Here is a 23,050-nt window from a genome sequence, read left to right on the forward strand (position 1 = left end):
ATAACCACACTGGGATGAATGAGGTATCATTAGCAAAAAATTTTTACACCACTTTGTGACACTGCATTCCGATTTGCGTTAAACTTACCATTTTTGGAAAGATTCACGGTAAAAATGACTTTTAACTATCATGCCAATATTACAAATACTATTTTCTTTGATATAAAGTACCTATTAACTTGAAAATTTGTACATAGCGTTGACACAGACAATAACTGTCGTAACAAAGGTTGCCCATTATCTATGCCTGTCGTAAAAGTTCTCTTTTATAAGCGAATATACTTTTCGAAATGACAAGCGTATTTTTCATAGTCACCTTGACGCAAATGTATCTCTGAATCTTATTCTATAGTGCACTTATGTATTACTACTACTGTATAAAGTACAGAGTGCAACTAAAATTAAAGATTACATTTACGACAAATATCGTAATATCCTATGTAAAGGATTTTGTTCAAAATTATGTGCAAGGAAATGTATATACATGGATGTATCATAAATTCTTTTTTACCAAGAAAATCGCCAAACAGTCCTGTGTTTGGACGAGTTATTTTTACACCAAGTTTCGGCATCTCAGTAACGCAGTTTTTGTCAAGGCTCTGAAGTAAACCTCCAGTGACCAATTCACAATATCCAGATATTGATTGCTCCAGTATGCAAGTATCGATATGTCTGATGGTCTGTACGTGGATTGCCTAGGGTCCTGAAGATGGCATTATTGAGGTGCCGAAACTGGTTGTCTGAATAAAATAACTTCTCAAAACGTGTGACTGTTTCGAGGTTTTCCTTGGTGAATATTTGACTGACCACTGCCCCGATTATACAACGGATAGACAGAGATATAAATTCGGTTCATATGAAGGACGTTTTCTCCTCAACTGCACAACTTCCCTTATCCCAATGACTACTCTTATTCCAAATACTGTCATTGTACAAAATTATAAAAGTATGAAAGTTTTGCGCAGATTGACTAGTCTTACAGAAATTTAAAGGGCACTGACGAAGCTATCTCAGACATTCAGATGTGCTTGATGCAACGCAATCCTTATCAAGCGGTGTTCAGAGAAATGATAGCTCATTTGTCAGGGACTCGACTATAAGAAGAACAGACAGTAAACTGGAGGAGAGCAGATTTTAAAGTCAGCAGGGAAGGTAAATCATAGAGGTTAGAGGAGTAGCAAGGTAAGGGTTCATGACGTAATGCAGCTAAACCAGTGGGATATTTAACTATCATTAAAAGCATTGTTACAGAAATTTAAATATTTCAATAGAGCTAATTGACGTGGGCAAGAGAGAACTCTCCCTCAGTGGGTCAACTCTAACCATCATCCAGTTGCGATGTTGATTAAGTGTATGACGAAGACCGCTAAAGACAATGTATTTTAAAACCTGATACCTGATCCGAGAGTGCTGTTCCAGAAAAATAAAAAATCGACTTCATTTGATGTGTTCAGAGTAATTACAGTTGGTATGAAGTAGCTCACGAGCAGTAGAATACTCAGTGTTAATGAAAAAATGACAGAGGCCCGAATGGGCAATGGAAAAATTATAATATAATCTGGTAAATTGAGCTGTCAACTTACTGCCTATAGAGGTTGATCGATTGATGCTATGATAGGTAACTGGACAACTAATATGCAACACTGAGATGATGAAGACTATGATGGTCATAAATTGCAACAGGTATCCTATAAAATATCAAGTACTTCAGTATGTTGCGCCTTGCAGCTCTGAAATATTGAAGAAAAATTTTTTAATTGTTTGTGCAACATCTACTAATTATTTACTGACGGACTAATTTCGAGCTTTGCCCATTTTCCAGAGAACAAAATTTGTTATGAATGGATGCATCAAATATGGATCATAAATGTATAAGTCTTGCTGTGCTCCAGATGGCAACTGCTTATTTATCTGTGTCTGGGATATACCTGATATAATCACGCTGTAGTTGCAGCTCAGATCTGCATTAAAACATGCCATAATTGTAGTTATACCCTACTGTGGCATGTTAATGTAAGAGCATAATATATATTTATCTTAATCGTTGTACCTTCGTTATCCTGGGTGATCTGATACTGGTGAAAATGATGTATCATATATAGTATAGTCAGGGACGGTGTGAAAAGTTTGTAACGGCGTTGCAGGTTAGGTTGCGCTGAGAAATAATTGTCAAAAACAAATCCGCTACGTTGGGCTGCTTCCACGTTAATTAGCGCTGAAATTAGTCAATGAGGTCGTTGCTTCAGCCAATCCATGCAGCCCGCCAGAGGCGGTGTCCTAAAACCGGACATGACAGCGATACAAAAATTGGAACCCAGAGCCGAAGGCTGACCAGTCTCGGGAGCGATGATCTAGGCTGCGAGAACAGCTGACACTAATTTCATCTCGTGAGCCGCTGGAATTTGCGTGCACAATGGGCTGATTGGGTATTTTCAATAGTGATTAACTCGGAAAGGGGTGCAATCTTGTCGAATTTTATCTTGACAATTATTTCTCAGGAGAACCTACCATGCAACACCGTTCTAAGCTTTTTAGACTGCTTCTGACCACACTGTGTAATGGAGAATTTGTTCCTGTGGGATTTCAATGTGTGTCACACAAGTGTTATCATATATTTAACAGATACGTATGCAAAGAATTTTATTACATGGCCTCATTTAATCTCCAACATATTCAGTATACGTTGTGGTTACATTAATATCAAAGACTACATTCAATGTGAGACATAGTTTTCATTACATTAAAGGTGAAGAAGAAATTTTAGTTTTGGTCCAAGCATTATTTAAGAGAGAGTTATTATTTTATTCGTATTTCAGTGGAATATATATATATATATATATATATATATATATATATATATATATATATATATATATATAAAAGAATTTTCAGCGATCGCTTCCTCACCGCTTATGTGACTGATGCTGGCTGGAGTGAGTTTCATAAGCCGATTAAAGTGAATTTTTTTGCTGCACATGTCTCTCTGTGCCAGGGGTAAGCAGCTACACCCCACTTACAGCACCTCGTTTACTGGATGTCTTGTGTACACAACCTGAATGGAGACCATACGCTTCTCTTTGGAGCTTGATATATTTCATATGATGGACCTCAAAAGTTGTAGCAAATTACCCCTGTATTTCCCGGGGAGATGGGGGTGGGGTAATAAAATAATTGTGCTATGGTAGTAACTGGCACACTGCACAGGTGTTCTACACAAGTGGAAGCCGGTTAAGCTACACAGAAATCTACGGTGCTGTCCTGTTCTGTGACAGACGCATGCTGTGGCTGTGTGGAAGGAACGCCAGATGACGATTACACTGACTGACACGTCGCACTTTCAACACAGTGTTTCATTGGTGTGAGACGTTGAGTTTTAACATCCTCCAGCACGACCATCAATACTAATGTGAGGCTGCCCACCTGTGTTGTCACCTCACGGGATGTTTGTGGAAGCTGGTTCCGCGACGTGCTGCACTGCTGACACGTGCAGAGGTCCACCTGTCATCTCTAGGCTGTCGCCTTGGCCGCTGAACGCGTTATGTGAAACTGTGATGCAGGGTTGATGTTTTGTTAGTGATATGCTTCACTACATCTAAAAGTTGCGTCAGATCAGCATTTACGAAATGGCAACGTGAGAAGCGGAAATTTGTGAATAAGTTGCTGCCTTCCATAAAAAAACTGAAAGCTAACTGACCGTGACAATGTAAGTAGGCTGTTTAGGTTTTTATGTTGGTAACGCCACGTAGCGCTCTGACTGTGGTGTGTGCAGTCTGTGGCTGGTTGCGATTGTTGGAATATTTGCCATTGTAGTGTTGGGCAGTTGGATGTGAACAGCGCGTAGCGTTGCGCAGTTGGAGGTGAGCCGCCAGCAGTGGTGGATGTGGAGAGAGAGATGGCGGAGTTTTGAGAGCGGATGATCTGAACGTGTGTCCATCAGAGAGAGTAAATTTGTAAGACTAGATGTCATGAACTGATATATATGATGATTTTGAACACTATTAAGGTAAATACATTGTTTCTGATCAAAAGTCATAATATATATCAGTTCATGACATCTAGTCTTACAAATTTACTCTCTCTGATGGACACACGTCCAGATCATCCGCTCTCAAAACTCTGCCATCTCTTTCCGCACATCCACCACTGCTGGCGGCTCACCTCCAACTGCCCAATGCTACGCGCTGTTCACATCCAAATTCCCAACACTAGACTGGCGAATATTCCAACCATGCCAACCAGTCACAAACTGCACACACCACAGCCAGTGACTTTCATACAGAGCGCTATGTGGCGTTACCAACATAAAAACCTATACAGCGTACTTTCATAGCCCCCATGCTCCCCACAAAAAATTTTACAAATTGTTTTGGGCAGTGGCCAATAAGCTGACCGTGACATGTACATCATGTAGAACAAGGTCTGAACACTCGCGCAGCTATGAACTGCATCCAATCTTGTCGAACCCTGCTATCAGTCGCGTGTCATAAGAGTCGTAATTTCCGAACTTCCGAATGTGTTTACAACAAGGAAGCCCCCAGGTAAGGACGATCTGCAGAATGGATGAGTCCTAAAATGTATTTATTTATGGTACAGTGATGTAAAAATGTCATGGGTCACTTCTAAATGCCGTGTTTCACCTCCTTTTACCCTGAATAGTGCAGCAGTTCGACGTGTCATAGCATCAACAAGTCGATGGAAGTCATCTGCAGAAATACTGAGGCGTGCTGCCTCTACAGCAGTCCATAATTGCGAATTTTGTCCACTAACTGACCTCTCGATTATGTCCCATAATATTCTATGGTATTTACGTTGGGCTACCTCGAATTGTCCAGAACGTTGTTCAAACTATCGTTGTTTGGGAATACGTACACTATGAACGGCTCAGTTGGAGTAGAGGACACAATCAATTCCATATAAACACAGCCCACACTATTGTGAAGCCCCCACAAACTTGCAAAGTGCCTTGTTGACAAATAGGGTCCAAGGCTCCGTGTTGTCTGCGCCACACTCGAACGCTACCATCAGCTCATGCCAATTCAAATGGGCCTCATCTTCACCAGTCCACGGCTTCCCAGTCCTCTAGGATCCAACCGATACGGTCACGAGCCCAGGAGAGGCGCTGTTAGTAAAGGCACTTGTGTCGATTGTCTGCTGCCGTAGCCTGTTAACGCCAAATTTGGCTGTACTGTCCTACCGGATACGTTCGTTGTACGCCGCACATTGATTCAAAATGGCTCTGAGCACTATGGGACGCAACTGCTGTGGTCATCAGTCCCCTAGAACTTAGAACTACTTAAACCTAACTAACCTAAGGACATCACATACACCCATGCCCGAGGCAGGATTCGAACCTGCGACCATAGCAACAGCGCGGCTCCGGACTGGAGCGCCTAGAACCGCACGGCCGCCGCGGCCGGCGCACATTGATTCCTGTGGTGGTTTCATGCTCATCCGTTACCTGTTAGCACTCAAACTGACACTATGCAAACGCCGCTGCTCTCGGTCGATAAGTGAAGGACGTCAGCCACTGTGTTGTCCGTGGTGAGGCGCGATGCCCGAATTTTGGTATTCTCGGCGCACTCTTCATGCTGTGGAACTTAGAATAATGAATAACCTAACGATTTCCGAAATGGAATGTCCCATGCGTCTAGCTCCTACTAGCATTCCGCGTTCTAGGTCTGTTGTTTCCCATGGCGCGACGGTAATCACGTGGGAAACTTTTTTCACACGGACCTCGCGAGTGCAAATGACTGGTCAGCCAATGCAATGCCATTTTATACGTCGTGTATGCGGTTCTAGCAATCTCTGTATACAGTACTGGCCATTAAAATTGCTACACCACGAAGATGATGTGCTACAGACGCGAAATTTAATCGACAGGAAGAATACGCTGTGATATGCAAATGATTAGCTTTTCAGAGCATTGACACAAGGTTGGCGCCGGTGGCGACACCTACAACGTGCTGACATGAGGAATGCTTGCAACCGATTTCTCATACACCAACAGCAGTTGACCGGCGTTGCCTGGTGAAACGTTGTTCAAAAAATGGTTCAAATGGCTCTGAGCACTATGGGACTCAACTGCTGAGGTCATTAGTCCCATAGAACTTAGAACTACTTAAACCTAACTAACCTAAGGACATCACAAACATCCATGCCCGAGGCAGGATTCGAACCTGCGACCGTAGCGGTCTTGCGGTTCCAGACTGCAGCGCCTTTAACCGCACGGCCACTTCGGCCGGCCGAAACTTTGTTGTGATGCCTCGTGTAAAGAGGAGAAATGCGTTCCATTACGTTTCCGGCTTTGATAAAGGTCGGATTGTAGCCTACCGCGATTGCTGTTTATCGTATCGCGACATTGCTGCTCGGGTTGGTCGAGATCAAATGACTGTTAGCAGAATATGGAATCGGTGAGTTCAGGAGGGTAATACGGAACGCCGTGGTGGATCACAACAGTCTCGTATCACTAGCAGTCGAGATGACAGGCATCTTATCCGCATCGCTGTAACGGATCGTGCAGCCACGTCTCGATCCCTGACTCAACAGGTGGCGACGTTTGCAAGACAACAACCATCTACACTAACAGTTCGATTACTTTTGCAGCAGCATCAGCTCGGAGACCATGGCTGCAGGTACCCTTGACGCTGCATCACAGACAGGAGCGCCTGCGATGGTGTACTCAATGACGAACTTGGGTGCACGAACGGCAAAACATCATTTTTTCTGTTTACAGCATCATGATGGTCGCATCCATGTTAGGCGACATCGCGGTGAACGCACATTGGAGGCGTGTATTCGTCAGCGCCATACTGGCGTATCACCTGGCGTGATGGTATGGGCTGCCATTGGTTACACGTCTCGGTCACCTCTTGTTCGCATTGATGGCACTTTGAACAGTGGACATTACATTTCAGGTGTGTTACGACCCGTGGCTCTACCCTTCATTCGATCCCTGCAAAACTCTACATTTCAGCAGGATAATGCACGACCGCATGTTGCAGGTCCTGTACGGGCCTTTCTGGGTATAGAAAATGTTCGACTGCTGCCCTGGCCAGCACATTCTCCAGATCTCTCACCAATAGAAAACGCCTGGTCAATGGTGCCCGAGCAACTGGCTCGTCACAATACGCCGACCACTGTTCTTGATGAACAGTGGTATCGTGTTGAAGCTACATGGACAACTGTGCCTATACACTCCATTCAAGCCCTGTGTGACTCAATGTCCAGCCGTATTACGGCCGTTATTACGGCCAGAGGTGGTTGTTCTGGGTACTGATTTCTCAATATCTATGTACCCAAACTGCCTGAAATTGTAATCACATGTCAGTTCTAGTATAATATATTTCTCCAATGAATACCCGTTTATCATCTGCATTTCTTCTTGGTGTAGCAGCTTTAATGACCAGTAGTGTATGTACGTATCTATATCTCACGACTTCTGTCACTTCAGTATATATCTGTATACATTGATCCATAGCCTTTCCCGTGCACCCTATTGAATGGCTAAATGTGTGAATGAGTTTGTTTTGGAAGTTCCACGTGAAGCCAGAGCTAACAATTATATGACCCAACTTTGCCTCCCTGACAGCACCCCTGCAGTGTAGAACAGCAGTGAAACCAGGCAGGCCAATGCTGTACCATTATGCACCCTTATGCAGCGGTTGGCACCGCAAGTAGCTTGCCAGTTGTCCCCTCCGCCTCCTGTTAGGAGGCGACCAGTGAAAACTTCGAACAGACATGGCGCTCTTACTCATGACGTGTGAGTATAAAGTTCTGCTCGGTACAGCTCACTGTTACATCCTAGAATCAGGTACTGGTTTGAGTTATTTCAATATGCAGCAGTGAGTAATCCATTTCTCTTACTTCGTTAATTCGATAGGGACTGTTCGTGATTAAATCTGCGATTTCATTAATTTAATTTTATGTAGAGAGCGTAGTTTCGTATGAAAGGTTCATCGAAATGCAACCACGTGCATCCATCGCTCGTTGCTCTAAGTCTTTCATCAGCTGGTTACTCACCAATTCATTCGAGTACTTGCTCCGGAGGTTTTACTTAAATGCTTTTAGCAAAATTACCGTAATTTTGAACCACCGAACAGCAGTTGAGACTACCATTTCGTGGCCGGTCGTTGTGGCCGAGCGGTTCTAGGAGCTGCAATCTGGAACCGCGCGACCGCTACGGTCGCAGGTTCGAATCCTGCCTCGGGCATGGATGTGTGTGATGCCCTTAGGTTAGTTAGGTTTAAGTAGTTCTAAGTTCTAGGGGACTGATGACCTCAGATGTTAAGTCCCATAGTGCTCAGAGCCACTTCCATGTCGTGACGTGGTTGGATTGAACCCATTGTGAACTGATGAACTGAAAACACTAGCGCTTTCAGCGATCTGTTTCAGGCATTTCGTGATCCTTTTGTTTCGCATATTTCACACGAGTTGCGGCGTATTTCTGAATATTGCACGCTGTCTTGAAGGGCAGTACGTTGCTCCAGTGAGCTTAGATGTAACGGTATATGGTATGTAGTACCATCTGTAGCATCCTAGCATACTTGGACAGCTGAATGAGCGCGAGTAATTATTGTTGTCGTCGTCCTGTCCCATTCAACCCAGAGCCTAGCCACACTGCCGACAGCACCATTGCATCCATTATTCCTTACACTATTATCAGGGTTGACTCCACTTTAGTTGCTCAAATACCATGAGAAGTTGAGATTAAATTACCGTCTTTACTAAATTTTGTGCATATGTTAGAAGCTATATATCCCCCCCTCCCCCCCGAGATTCCATTGCTGTCTGAAATTGTTCAGTAGTAAATAAACTGTCAATTTTTATAATCATGACAAACCACTTTTCTTGATATCTGTTATTAATCTGTACTACATCTGTTTCCATATGGTCAACCCACTAGAAGTATGTAACTTGCACACTAATATTTTTGGAGAGGAAATGAGAGCAATGAGCCATAGACTAGACCATCCTTTGTCACTTTCTGCAGAGCTTGTCTTAACACAACTGTGTTATCCATTGTGGTTGTAATCAGTATGAATGTTTTCGTTGGTCTACTCCATCTTGAAATGGCAGATTATCTACAAAAGTGCAGTAGAGCGATGGAGTGACGCCAGCTGAGAGATAATACCATTTTCTTATCCCAGATGCCCCTCCCTGAGCTCTTATGTAAGCAGCCAACTGCTTCACACTGTAAATTCCACACTTATCGGTGACGGCCTTGTTAAAATCAGAGAAACTAGGCAATAAAAAAATTTGCTTGAGAATTTCATTTGTTCTATGAACATAATTAACTTTGTGTTGATATTCATAGTAAGTTCTACTTAACGCAATGAGTGTCACGAGGTCACTGTGAGTGCAGCAGGGTCATCTATCTGCTGTGACCATGGCCAGTTTTGTGGCAGTCAGTGTGTCAGACACCCCCCCCCCCTACTGCTATCTTTGTGACAGTCAGTGGGTCACACACCATCCCTGCTGTCACCTTTGTCGCAGTCGGTGTGTCAGACACCCACCCTACTGCTACCTTTGTGGCAGTCAGTGTGTCAGACACCCTCCCTGCTATTAGCTTTATAACGGTCAGTGTGTCAGACATGCTCCCTGCAATCAGCTTTCTCACAGTCAGTGTGTAAGACATCCTCCCTGTTGTCACCTCTGTGGCAGTCAGTGTGTCAGACCCTGTCCCCACTGCCAGCTTTGTGGTAGTCAATGTGTCAGACACCCCACCTCGCCTCCCCCTCATCTGGCGAGCCGTGAGATTTTCTGTTAAGGAGCCAGATACTATGATGTCTAATTTCAATAGTTTCTTTTTCAGACGTTTCACAATTCTGCTTGTGTTGATGTGTGTTTCTTAACATCATTGAATGTGCCATGTCCTTCTTATTATTTCTTTATCATTTCTTTCTGGGTACTGTCACTGACCTACATTCACGATTAATTATTCGCGCAACATGAGGGTTTTCTGGAGCTGTGGTGCATCAGGACCCCTTCAGACATCAAGAAACACTTACGTTAAAGCGAGTCTCAGATATTAGTAACATGGTGTAGTATGTGACAAGACCTACAGCCTGTGCAGGAGGAGGTGAGGAGGTGCCAGCCCGGCGTTTTGTTGACGTGCCTTAGCCCGTGAGGAGCCACATCATCACTTGTTAAGAAGGACTTCACTATACATAATAGTACGAAATTTCGTTTTCTGAGACTGGCGGAAACGCTGGAGCCAGAAGCTCGTTGGTATTGGCAGGAACTCCGTTGTCAGCTGGCGGAGAATCTAGTTGAGGCAGCCATATTGATTGGTCGTGTGCGGTTCGCCACGTGTAGAAACTGACGAATATTGTAAAATATTATTAGATGTTTACTAATGAAAATATAGCGGTGAGGACTAGGTAAATGGTTGCGACTCTGATGGCAATAGCCGGTTGCTATGGAACATTACATTGTAAAATGTGTCTTGATCGAACGATAATGTGACAGCCCAAGCTAAACGGCGCCACACGGAATTAATTTTGATTTAGGCGCACCAAGGACGATGATATTACTGTAGACTAGGTATGATTCGAATAATGTAATGGTGAATGACACGCGTGACTGTAAAGAAATAGCGTAGAAATAATTTATCCTTGAATGCGGTGCTGTGGCAAGACCTACAGACCATAACAAATTGTGGCATCCCTTAAAACATTTGATGTGCGCTTTGCTGATGACTAGCTCCTCACTTTCCTGCAGTGTTAACCAGACAGCGCTACAGCATCTCAGCGAGGCCACGAGCAGATGATTATCCGCTACGACCATCGTTAGAGGACACCAGGAGGCAATCCTCTAGAGAAACATTCCGAGGTGCGGCGGATTTGCAATTCTACGTCCACAATCCTCTGGTGAAAAATCAATCTGTTACAACCAGACACCAGGCCATGTAAGGTGTTAACACAAGGGGACTTCTATGAGCTGTTCACTTCAGGATTCATTTGGAAAACAGAAAATGTAGAAAACAGAAAATCACCAAACTATCCTTGAAAATTTTTTTCTGCCATGTTTCCCACATAACAGCGTCAAGTGGCCCATTTGTTTCACACTGAAATTAACGCACACTTTGAACATGGAGAAAGATTTAGAAAATGACTCTGGTCCACATCTGTATTGTATTGTATGTATGTTAACCGGAGACCTAGAAACAATGGAGAGGCTCTGTCCCTGCTGCAGCCACAGTGGTCCACAACCCGACGACGACTTCCGCAGTCCACTTCACCCCTCCGCCGCCCCACACCGAACCCAGGGTTATTGTGTGGTTCGGCCCCCAGTGGACCCCCCAGGGAACGTCTCACACCAGACGAGTGTAACCCCTATGTTTGCGTGGTAGAGTAACGGTGGTGTACGCGTATGTGGAGAACTTGTTTGCGCAGCAATCGCCGACATAGTGTAACTGAGGCGGAATAAGGGGAACCAGCCCACATTCGCCGAGGCAGATGGAAAACCGCTTAACAACTATCCACAGACTGGCCGGTTCACCGGACCTCGACACAAGTCCGCTGGGCGGATTCCTGCGGGGGAACGGGCGCTCCTTCCCGCCCGGAAAGCCATGCGTCAGACCGCAGGGCCAATTGGGTGGGCTTGTCCACACCTACTCGAACATCAAATTTCAGCGCATCAAAATTTATAAGCAGGGTAACTTGTTCTGACAAGGCCCTCTGTATATGAAGACGTGATGTAGTGAAATTCGAGTTTTTGGCCATAACACTTGATTATTACCCCCTAACTGTTGTTGTTGTTGTGGTCTTCAGTCCTGAGACTGGTTTGATGCAGCTCTCCATGCTACTCTATCCTGTGCAAGCTTCTTCATCTCCCAGTACCTACTGCAGTCCACATCCTTCTGAATCTGCTTAGTCTATACATCTCTTGGTCTCCCTCTACGATTTTTACCCTCCACACTGCCCTCCAATGCTAAATTTGTGATCCCTTGATGCCTCAGAAAATGTCCTACCAACCGGTCCCTTCTTCTTGTCAAGTTGTGCCACAAACTCTTCGCCAGTTCTATTCAATACCTCCTCACTAGTTATGTGATCTACCCATCTGATCTTCAGCATTCTTCTCTAGCACCACATTTTGAAAGCTTCTATTCCTTTCTTGTTCAGACTATTTATCGTCCATGTTTCACTTCAATACATGGCTACACTCCATACAAATACTTTCGGAAACGACTTCCTAACACTTAAATCTATACAGGATGTTACCAAATTTCTCTTCTTCAGAAACGCTTTCCTTGCCATTGCCAGTCTAACCCCCTAACTAGTGAACCAGTGCTATGAATATGCAGATTGTGCACACAGAGTGATGCAACTCACCGCGGGCGAAAGACTGCTGTGTGACCAGGTGGTGGTGGAGTGTGTCGGGCAGCCGTGGATGGCACAGCTGTGGCAGGTGTCCTGCCGTGGTCGCTGTGGGGCTGACTGCAGGTGCCAGGGCTGGGCGCACCCACTGTGGTGGCCGGCGCACTGCAAAATGGTTCAAATGGCTCTGAACATTATGGGACTTGACATCTGAGGTCATCAGTCCCCTAGAACTTAGAACTACTTAAATCTAACTACCCTAAGGACATCACATACATCCATGCCCGAGGCAGGATTCGAATCTGCGACCGCAACGGTCGCGTGGTGCCAGACTGTAGCGCCTACAACTGCTCGGCCACAGCGGCCGGCACTGTGTGGCACTGTGTAGGTGGGTGTGTTCACACAGAGGCCAGGAGACTGATTACTGCAAGTAGTACTGATGGGGGACTGTCTACAGTGGTAACACTCTGCCTATGATAGTAATGCGTTAGGTACAACAGTTGATTTTCTGGTGAGCCAATCATTTTATATACTCCTTCTTCTGAGTTCCCCATAGATTTAGCTTACCAAACAACAGGTTGTTCGAAATAAAACAAATTACAGATACGTACTGGGTCAGTCATACTGGAGTGATACAGGAACTACTGGGCAGGACAGTTTGAATATATTATAACAACAATCAGGTAGAATTTACAATGGAACTCTTTATATCACACTGTAATCATCTAATGGTGTCTGAAGAGCTAGTAGCTCATTTGTCAGGGTCTAGCTATAAGAGGCAGAGACACTAAATATTTCAGAGAATGAAATGGCACAGAAAGGTGGCGGTCAATGGTCATCTTATTAGCAGTGGACCAGTAACTACGATAGTCTGCGTAGGGAAGGTCATAGGGTGTGTCGTAATAGAAGGAAATAGTGCAGCATACATTGGACAGCCTTTAGTAACGCCACAGACAACTTCAAGCAAACTGGATGGGCAGAGGTTTGACCATGGTACTGCAAGAAGATAATACAGTGTTTTGACTAACTGAACCAACTCTCTGTGTGGCGTAGAACGGATTGTATCGAACTACAGCACACCTGACGAGAAAGGAGAAAGAAAACTGAGGGAAAGGCTCAAGATTGTTTGGAAATGTCTGGAGCAGTTGCAAGAACTAGTCTGTTCTCTTTTTGGGTGACCAGAGATTGTGTGAGACGTAAGCAGCAGTACAGTGCTGCACATGTTGTGCTTGAGTCACATTTTTTTCTGGATGCTTTCCGTATATGCTCTGAATAAGAACTATGCTCTTCTGCTAGGAACCTAGTGTTGTTGTTGTTATGGTCTTCAGTCCAGAGACTGGTTTGCTGCAGCTCTCCATGCCACCTCATTCTGTGCAAGGTTATTCATCCCTGAGTAACTACTGCAACCTACATCCTTCTGAATCTGCTTAGTGTATTCATCTCTTGTTCTGCCTCGACCATTTTTACCCTCCACACTGCCCTCCAATACTAAATTGGTAATCTCTTGATGCCTCAGAACGTGTCCTACCAACTGATCCCTTCTTCTAGTCGTGCCACAAATTCCTCTTCTCCCCAAATTCTATTCAGTACCTCCTCATTAGTTATGTGATCTATCCATCTTATTTTCAGGATTCTTCTGTAGCATCACATTTCGAAAGCTTCTATTATCATCTTGTCTAAACTATTTTTCGTCCACGTTGCACTTCCATACATGGCTACACTCCATACAAATACTTTCAGAAAGGACTACCTGACACTTAAATATATACTCGATGATAATAAATTTCTCTTCTTCAGAAATGCTTTCCCTGCCATTTCCACTCTACATTTTATATCTTCTCTACTTCGACCATCATCAGTTATTTTGCTCCCCAAATAGCAAAACTCATCTCTTACTTTAAGTGTCTCATTTCTTAATCTAATTCCCTTAGCATCGCCTCATTTAATGCGACTACATTACATTACCCTCGTTTTGTTTTTGACGTTCCTCTTATATCTTCCTTTCAAGACACTATCCATTCTGTCCAACTGCTCTTCCAGGTACCTTGCTGTCTCTGACAGAATTACAATGTCATCAGCAAACCTCAAAGTATTTATTTTTTCTCCATGAATTTTAATTCTTACTCCGAATTTTTCTTTTGTTTCCTTCACTGCTTGCACAACCTAGTACACTTCTTAAAAGTTTTAGGTAATTCCCCTGGTACGTTTCTGGAACAAGAAACCAAGTTTGATACTGGCTTTGCAGTTGTATTGCTCATATGTACTAAAAAAGTGAAAGAGTGGTGTTCAACACACATAGTTCTAGTACCAATTTGTGAATAGCTGTTACTTCGATCGTAAGCTTTACTACAACGTAGGCGTACAGTGGTCGATAGTTGTACCACTGCAGTACCAGAAAGGCAAAGCTATGAATACGTTGCTGCTGTCCTTGCAATCCAATGCACCTGGCACTGGCAAGGGATGACACTCTCCCTCCTCATCTTTAACTTCTATTTATGCACCGTGGCAGAAGCTGAGAAGCCAAACAACTTTAAATGCCATTTTTTTCTATGTAGGTTTTCAGTGATCAATATAGTGTGCAGAATGAGAAGCAAGAAATCAGCAGTCCTTGATGCATCGTAAACATCGCTCTGTCTCGTTCTGCAACGAGCAGCACATCTTTGCGTTAACAGTGAAAATAACTCATGCTATGTTTACAGTCAATCAGACCTTTATTGAGAGCTACACATGCATTTTACCAGAAATTATACCTGCAAATAAGCATGCATCGCTAAGGTGCCAAAACAGATTACCTGTATGTAGCTGCAAAAAGATTTTTCCCTACATGATTTTGTTTATTAACTTAGCTGCTTATAAATGTGGATCACTTTAGAGATTCGATGAACCTGTTTCAAGGGGAAGAAACAGCTGAGGGACACCTGCACATGGCGCGTGTAGCTGTCAGTAAAGGAAAGTTTCAGAGTATAGAGATCATTGAGGAAACTGTCTTGGATGGGATATCACAATACCGGGTGATCAAAAAGTCAGTATAAATTTGAAAACTTAATAAACCACGGAATAATGTAGATAGAGAGGTAAAAATTGACACACATGCTTGGAATGACGTGGGGTTTTATTAGAACAAAAAAAAAACAAAGTTCACAAAATGGCCGACAGATGGCGCTGGACAGCAAAATGTCAGTGACTGCGCATGACAATCGTGTATAAAAGGAGCTGTAATGAGAGAGAGAATCAGATGCGCCAGCAGTCGCAGCATGTTGACGTTACCTGAAAAGACGCTTTTAGTGAAACTGTATTATCAGAATGGGGAATGTGCTAGTTCAGCGTTACGATCCTATGGCCATAGGAAGGGGATTCAAAAATGGCTCTGAGCACTATGGGACTTAACTTCTAAGGTCATCAGTCCCCTAGAACTTAGAACTACTTAAACCTAACGAACCTAAGGACATCACTCACATCCATGCCCGAGGCAGGATTCGAACCTGCGACCGTAGCGGTCACGGGGTCCAGACTGAAGCGCCTAGAACCGCACGGCCACACCGGCCGGCCGAAGGGGATTCGAACGGGTAAAGTTCCGTTGACAAATGCAGCTGTAGAGGGAATGATTTCGAAGTTCGAAGCCACAGGTTGTTTAGACGATAGACCCCGTAGTGGCCGACCGAGCACAAGGCGTAATGCTGCTGAGACAGTTCAGGATGAAATGGAGACTGTAGCGGGTTCGTCTATGCACGGGGAAGTCAGCGCTCGTGCAGTCGCACGTCGCACTAGCATTCCATACACTACTGTTCGGTTGGCACTTAGGCGTACCCTCCGATGCTATCCGTACAAAATCCATCAACATTATGAACTGTTACCTGGCGATTTACTGAAGCGGAGGGCATTTGCGGTGTGGGCATTTGAAAAGATGGCGGAAGATGACGATTGGTTGAGTAACATGTTGTGGACCGACGAAGCCCATTTCACGCTCCGAGGGTCTGTCAACGCCCACAACAGCAGAATTTGGGCTACCGAAAATCCTAGAACTGTCGTGGAAACTCCATTGCACGACGACAAAGTCACGGTATGGGTTGGATTTACCACATCTACCGTTGTCGGGCCTTTTGTCTTCGAGGAGATGCGTGATTCTGGTTTCGTAACTGCTACCGTGACGGGTGTGAGGTACGCCGATGATACAGAATCGCTTCATCCCCAGCCTGGCTGATAAACACCTGCTGGAACGTATGATGTTTATGCAGGATGGCGCTCCACGCCATATTGCTAGACGTTAAAGATCTCTTGTGCCCATTGTTTTGTGATGATCGTGTGCTCAGCCGCCACTTTCGTCATGCTTGGCGCCCCAGATCCCCAGACCTCAGTCCGTCAGATTATTGGCTTTGGGGTTACCTGAAGTCCAAAGTGGATCGTGATCGGCCGACATCTCTAGGGATGGTGAAAGACGACATCCGATGCCAATGCCTCACCATAACTCGGGACATGCTTTACAGTGCTGTTCCCAACATTATTCCTCGACTACAGCTATTGTTGAGGAATGATGGTGGACATATTGAGCATTTTCTGTAAAGAACATCGTCTTTGCTTTGTCTTACTTTGTTATGCTAATTATTGCTATTCCGACCAGATGAAGCGCCGTCTGTCGGACATTTTTTGAACTTTTGTATTTTTTTGGTTGTAATAAAACCCCATGTCATTCCAAGCGTGTGTGTCAATTTGTACTGCTCTATCTACATTAGTCCGTGATTCATTCAGTTTTCAAATTTATACTGACTTTTTGATCACCCGCTGTACACTTATAGGGAGATACATATACAGATTTTGGACAACAGATGAACGCCTTGTTAATGCATACCTGTTTTCTGCTGGTGGCTCTACAATCAGAGGAACCAAATCCAGCAGCTCCTGTGGGTATCTCTGCTTTGTATCTTTCCAGCTCTGCGTAAGCACCACCTGGTGGGTGTGGTCCTTTACAAACGCAGTGACAGCCTGCAGGAGTCTGGGACAGGAGAGCCTCAGTGCGAGCACACCCAGAGCTGCCGCGTTCTCCAGAGCCAGCTCTGCCACCACCTGCTGCTCGCAGGTGTCCTTCAGACCTGACAACTCGTATGTACTGGCAGCTTCCAGCAGTTGGGGGGCCATGTTGGGATGTTGGGGGGCCTGGAGGGTGTACATGTAGGACAGTAGTAGTCTCAGCACTGGACCATCCATGTTTTCAACCTTGACCTCTACCTCGTTGTTGGCGAACATTGACTTGAATACTGTGCTCCTCTTCTCCAGGACGGCCCTGTGTGCAGCCAGCCGCGTCTGCCCCGCCACTAAAGTCACCACAGCGCCGTCACCTGCGTCCAGCAGGGCACCCAGGTCCGTGGCGGTGGTCTCTGGAACTTCCTTCACGGCTGCCATGGTGGCTGATTCTGAAACACAGTGCGCTGCTCAGCCTATTGTCCTTACACAGAACCGTCAGTACTTGTACGGGACATAAACGGACATGTGTCAAGCAAAAGTTGGTCAATGCTGACCATCACAAGTGAATTATAACTATAGGGTATCCTTGCTGCCTCAAATTGATGCTGCAGGTAAACAGCTTCAAATTTTGAACAACAATCTTTAAAGAGTTCTTTTTTGTTTAAGCACAAATAGAGACCTCTTTTATTTTTATTTTTTTTCTACAAATACCAACAAGGCCAGAAAGAGCTATGGTAGTATTTTATTCAACGAGTTATCATTCTCTTTTCTCCCCTCGTTTAGGAAAACCATGCTATTTCACAACTGAAACTTGTATTACCCTGCTCTTAGCCTTTACTGCAGTATATTGCCTTGCTAGAGTTAGTGCCCACAGCTGACCGACCATCTGCGTTGACGCTAAATATTTCCTCAGGATTGTATGTGCAGTTGGACCGCAGCTTCTCCTCAACTATCTGACATATTCCAACAGGACAACAGCCACCTATACACAGAGTGATTTATCAGAGCGGGTCATAGAGAACATGTCTTCCGTTCAGCTACCACATGTGCTACATGTTTGTAACTGATGTCACACTGCCACAGTGTAACGCAGGGTACTGATAACAGAAAGGAGTGTGGCCACTGTAAATATAAAATCGCAGCAAATTATTCTCAGTCTGCAAATAGGTGAAGCATTTACAGCAACAGTGAGCAGCTGGACATAGGTATAGAAACACATGGAAAAGGATTAGATATGCTGAGGTCACAGGTATTTTACCTGAAAGTTCAAAATGGTTCAAATGGCTCTAAGCACTATGGGACTTAACAGCTGAGGTCATCAGTCCGCTAGAAGTTAGAACTACTTAAACCTAACTAACCTAAGGACATCACACACATCCATGCCCGAGGCAGGATTCGAACCTGCGACCACAGCGGTCGCGCGGTTCCAGACTGAAGCGCCTAGAACCGCTCGGCCACCCCGGCCGGCTTACCTGAAAGTAAACAAGATAGAAATTTCATGTTAAATACAGTGGATAAAGTATTGGGAAAGGCATATAACGTCTAAATATATTATTGTAAATCAAAGTTCACTATTTGTGACAAAGGAGGAAAAGCAAATGTTTGATTACATGTATATGACAAGCTACTGCTACAAGATGACCGATTTGTTTTTGAAGTGGGATCACTACACATGTAAGAACCAAAGGAGAAATAGGAAGCACAATTTTCCAAGTCGAAAGAGCCTGCTATAGATAGACAAACATATTATCCTCTAGAATTAAGTGCCCAAGAATCAAAGAAAGGTTTCTGATAGCATGTGTATGTAGTGCAGCATTGCATGGCTGTGAGACCTGACTCGAGAGGCTGGGGAAATCACAACACTGAATTAGTGTAAGGTGTGGTCATACAGGTGCATACTGAAAATCAAACAGACTGATAAAGTCACAAATAATGATCACCTCAAAGAGCGCGAGAGAAGACAAGTTTATGCAACACGACTGTAAAAATGATAGGACGATTATTATTTATGTGTTGAAAAATCATGTGCACCTAAAAATAATGTGCTGTGGAAGGAGAATGCCAGAAAAACCATGTCTACAGTACTTGGGTCAAATTATAAAAGATGACTTCACTGAGGAAAGACTTGAGAACTGAAGATGTGCTGCTCGTTGTGGGGACTAAAGAGGAAAGAGAAGAAGAAGAAGAAGAAGAAGAAGAAGAAGAAGAGGAAGACAAAAAATTTATTGCAAATGGGAAACTACGTAATTGACATTGTGACATTTTACCTGTAGCAGCTCTCATTACTAAGTGTATGTGTCATATATTGTCATTTCAAAGTTTCTCAAATCTCACATCAGCATTCGTGATCTGACTGTTTCTGGCAGCTGCAGTGTTGTTTTTCGTGGGGCACACTATTTTTCGGCTTAATATTCTCATTCTTACTGGCCTTGTTAGTATTATCAGCTACTATGATTTCTGTAAAGGCGTGAATTTTACCTTTCACAACCAATACTACCTTTTATACACATTATCTTAACCACTTATTGTAAAATATATTTTTATTCTATTATATGAAGAAATTAGAAAGCGCAATTAATTTATACTGCTGTGAAAGAGTATCGTTGCCTCCAGAAATCTCAATATCACCAATCCTAAAAATTCATATTGGGGGCTCCCTCATATATGCCTGTTAAAAACAAAATCGTCTGATCCACATGAGTATAATGCTGATGTGTATCAAAAAAGTCGACAGAAATAGATATATTCTTTATTTGTACTAAATAAACATTACTTTCTTCTTTTAAAGTTTTTGTCAGTCAATTTCCAGATTGCTAAATGTGAAAATGACAACGCAATAAACTTTTACCTATCTTAGTGCCAGATCATCGGTACTGAAACACAGGTAATGGCTCTTCCACCTGTCAAGAAGTTTCTCCTTCATTATCTCACACATAGTCCACTGCAGTCTGATGCCTCATTGCGAGACAAATTCCAGTACTGCAGTAAGCAGTTCTTTGTTCTGATGTCTCAGTCAGTGGATAACTTCACAAATGATAAAAACACATCTACGTTAGCGTGAGACCGTTATCCCTTTAATGCAGTGCTACGCGTATTTACAGAGGGTTCCGCCACACACACGTTCCAGGTGAACTACTGAATTTCTGAGCCGTGAATAGCAACTGGTAAGCCGATTTTCAGCTTTGAAGTGAATGAAATACCACTTTCTTAATGGGGTTGAAGGCACTCTACTGACTTGTTTTAAGATGTTCCTATTTTGTCACAATGCATCTACGAGGTATTTTTCACATACGATTATGTTTATAATATGAGATGCTACCTCTATACCTGCAATTCTGTCAAGTTTGTTTGTACATAGACTGACATACTGAGTACTGTTATAATTCAGCAGTTCCTTTTCTTTTCTTTTTGCTGGCTTGTGGAGTGAGTACTGCTGAAATCAGTCCATTTGGAATATGCGTGTAAGCTGCAGAACATAAAATAGTAGCTAGTTGTTCGTTACTACACTATGTGATTAAAAGCAACGGGACACCTGGCTGAAAATAACTTACAAGTTTGTGGCGCCCTCCATCGGTAATGTTGGAATTCAATATGGTGTTGGCCCACCCTTAGCCTTCTTGACAGCTTCCACTCTCGCAGGCATGCTTTCAATCAGGTTCTGGGAGGTTTCTTGGGGTATGGCAGCCCATTCTTCACGGAGTGCTGCACTGAGGAGAGGTATCGATGTCGGTCGGTGAGGCCTGGTACAAAGTCGGCGTTACAAAACATCCCAAATGTGTTCTATAGGATTCAGGTCAGGATTCTGCGCAGACCAGTACATTACAGGGATGTTTTTGACGTGTAAACACTCCGCTACAGGCCGTGCATTATGAACAGGTGCTCGATCGTGCTGAAAGATGGAATCGCCATGCCCGAATTGCTCTTCAACAGTGGGAAGCCCGAAAGTGCTTAAAACATCAATGAAGGCCTGTGTTGTGACGGTGCCATGCAAAACAACAAGGGGTGCAAGCCCCCTCCATGAAAAACACGACCACACCGTAACACCACCGCCTCCAAATTTTACTGTTGGCACTAAACACGCAGGCAGATGACGTTCACTGGGTATTCGCCATACCCATACCCTGCCACATTGTGTACCGTGATTCGTCACTCCACACAACATTTTTCCACTGTTCAATCAGATCCTGATGCAGTTTCGAATTCCTGTGTGATGGTCTGGATAGATGTTTTGCCTATTACACATTACGACCCTCTTCAACTGTAGTCGGTCTCTGTTGGTCAACAGACGATGTCAGCCTGTACGCTTTTGTGCTGTTCGTATCCCTTCACGTTTCTGCTTCACTATCACAATGGAGGCAGTGGGGATAGGGATATGTAGGAGTGTGGAAATCTCGCTACAGACGTATGACACAAGTGACACCCAATCACCTGACCACGTTCGAAGCCCGCAAGTTCCGCACAGCGTCCCATTCTGCTCTCTCATGAAGTCTGATGACTATTGAGGTCACTGATACGCGATACGTGGCAGTAGGTGGCAGCACAACGCACGTAATATGAAAAATGTATGTTTTGGGTGTGTCTGGATACTTTTGATCACTCAGTGTATGTAAATGGGACAGGAGGTCCGCAGGAGGTGCCCAGGCTACAAGATTGCAAACTGGACTACTATAATTTACTAGCCTTTGCTTTCTTGTGTTCTACTTCAAGCCAAAACATATATTTTCCAATTCTGGGAGCGTAAACCAGTGGCTGAAATACTATGTGTGTTAGCGCTTCAGTCTGGAACCGCGCGACCGCTACTGTCACAGGTTCGAGTCCTGCCTCGGGCATGGATGTGTGTGGTGTTCTTAGGTTAGCTAGCTTTAAGTAGTTCTAGGGGACTGATGACCTCAGATGTTGGGTCCCATAGTGCTCAGAGCCATTTTTTGAACTATGCGTGCTAAGCAAGAAAGCATAAGGCATCGGCAAAACTTGGACACTGAGACTGTGAACCTGTCGCAGGCAGTAATCTGACGGAAACTATTGTCTACATTACTGCCTTTCAGGGCTGCCCCATACAGAGCAAATCAGAGAGAGGAATTATCGACTGACAGAAGAGTACAGCCCCGCTACATGGAGAAACTGTGAACGCAAACAAGAGGAGCAGCTCGTGCAGAGCCTCTACTCACCGCAGAGCCAGGGAGGAGTGACGTCACGAAGTAAGCTCAGCACGGTAAGCTGCCCGACAGCCGCTGGACTCTTTCCGTGTAGGCAGGGACAGCGTGCCCGCCCCTCGTGGTCTGCGGCTTATATGCCTGACGGCGGCCGCTGCGGCCACGTGACGTCACCGCGTCATGCACTTGTCTCACGTCTGACAGTATGGAGGTGGCGCGTGTAGGTTTATCATTTATCTGGAGTGTTTACTGCGAGATATGAGAGGCTCAAACCACGAGTGCGGTGCTCGATTAGGATTGTGTAATCTATGAACATTCCTAAATACGTCTGGTATTGAGAAATGCAAAATATCGGAATTGCTTTTTTTTTTTTTTGTTTCATAAAAAACTCGGCGCTAGGTGACTGAAAATTCTGTCGTGATCTGGATTTGAACGGGATCGAACAGTCCAACAAACTGCCTTTGGCTTCTGCCTTTGGTTCTTCATCCGACGTTTGTTTGCCAGCACAAGTGGCTGGGATAATCAACGTTTCACCCTTCATTGTTGGTGGAGGGCTCAAAGGCGTAACTTTGAGAATCCTAGCTACTCGACCTGCCAAAACGTCAGTAAAATCGTCAAACA

General features: G+C 44.3%; 1 protein-coding gene across 1 annotated transcript in view; it reads right to left on the minus strand.

Annotated features, from left to right (window-relative positions):
* LOC124553238 (poly [ADP-ribose] polymerase tankyrase-1-like) overlaps window positions 1–22,455 on the minus strand; it is a 39,536-nt gene extending 17,081 nt beyond the window's left edge. Inside the window, exons 1-3 of the mRNA XM_047127127.1 lie at window positions 22,445–22,455; window positions 17,164–17,725; window positions 12,333–12,482 (exon numbers count right to left, since the gene is read on the minus strand). Of these exons, the coding sequence (XP_046983083.1) occupies window positions 12,333–12,482; window positions 17,164–17,714 (701 nt within the window). The 5' untranslated portion in view covers window positions 17,715–17,725; window positions 22,445–22,455. The remainder of the gene's footprint in view (window positions 1–12,332; window positions 12,483–17,163; window positions 17,726–22,444) is intronic.
* Between the last annotated feature and the right edge of the window lie 595 nt (window positions 22,456–23,050).

Source organism: Schistocerca americana, chromosome 11 (assembly GCF_021461395.2).
Source record: "Schistocerca americana isolate TAMUIC-IGC-003095 chromosome 11, iqSchAmer2.1, whole genome shotgun sequence".
Lineage (NCBI taxonomy): Eukaryota > Metazoa > Arthropoda > Insecta > Orthoptera > Acrididae > Schistocerca > Schistocerca americana.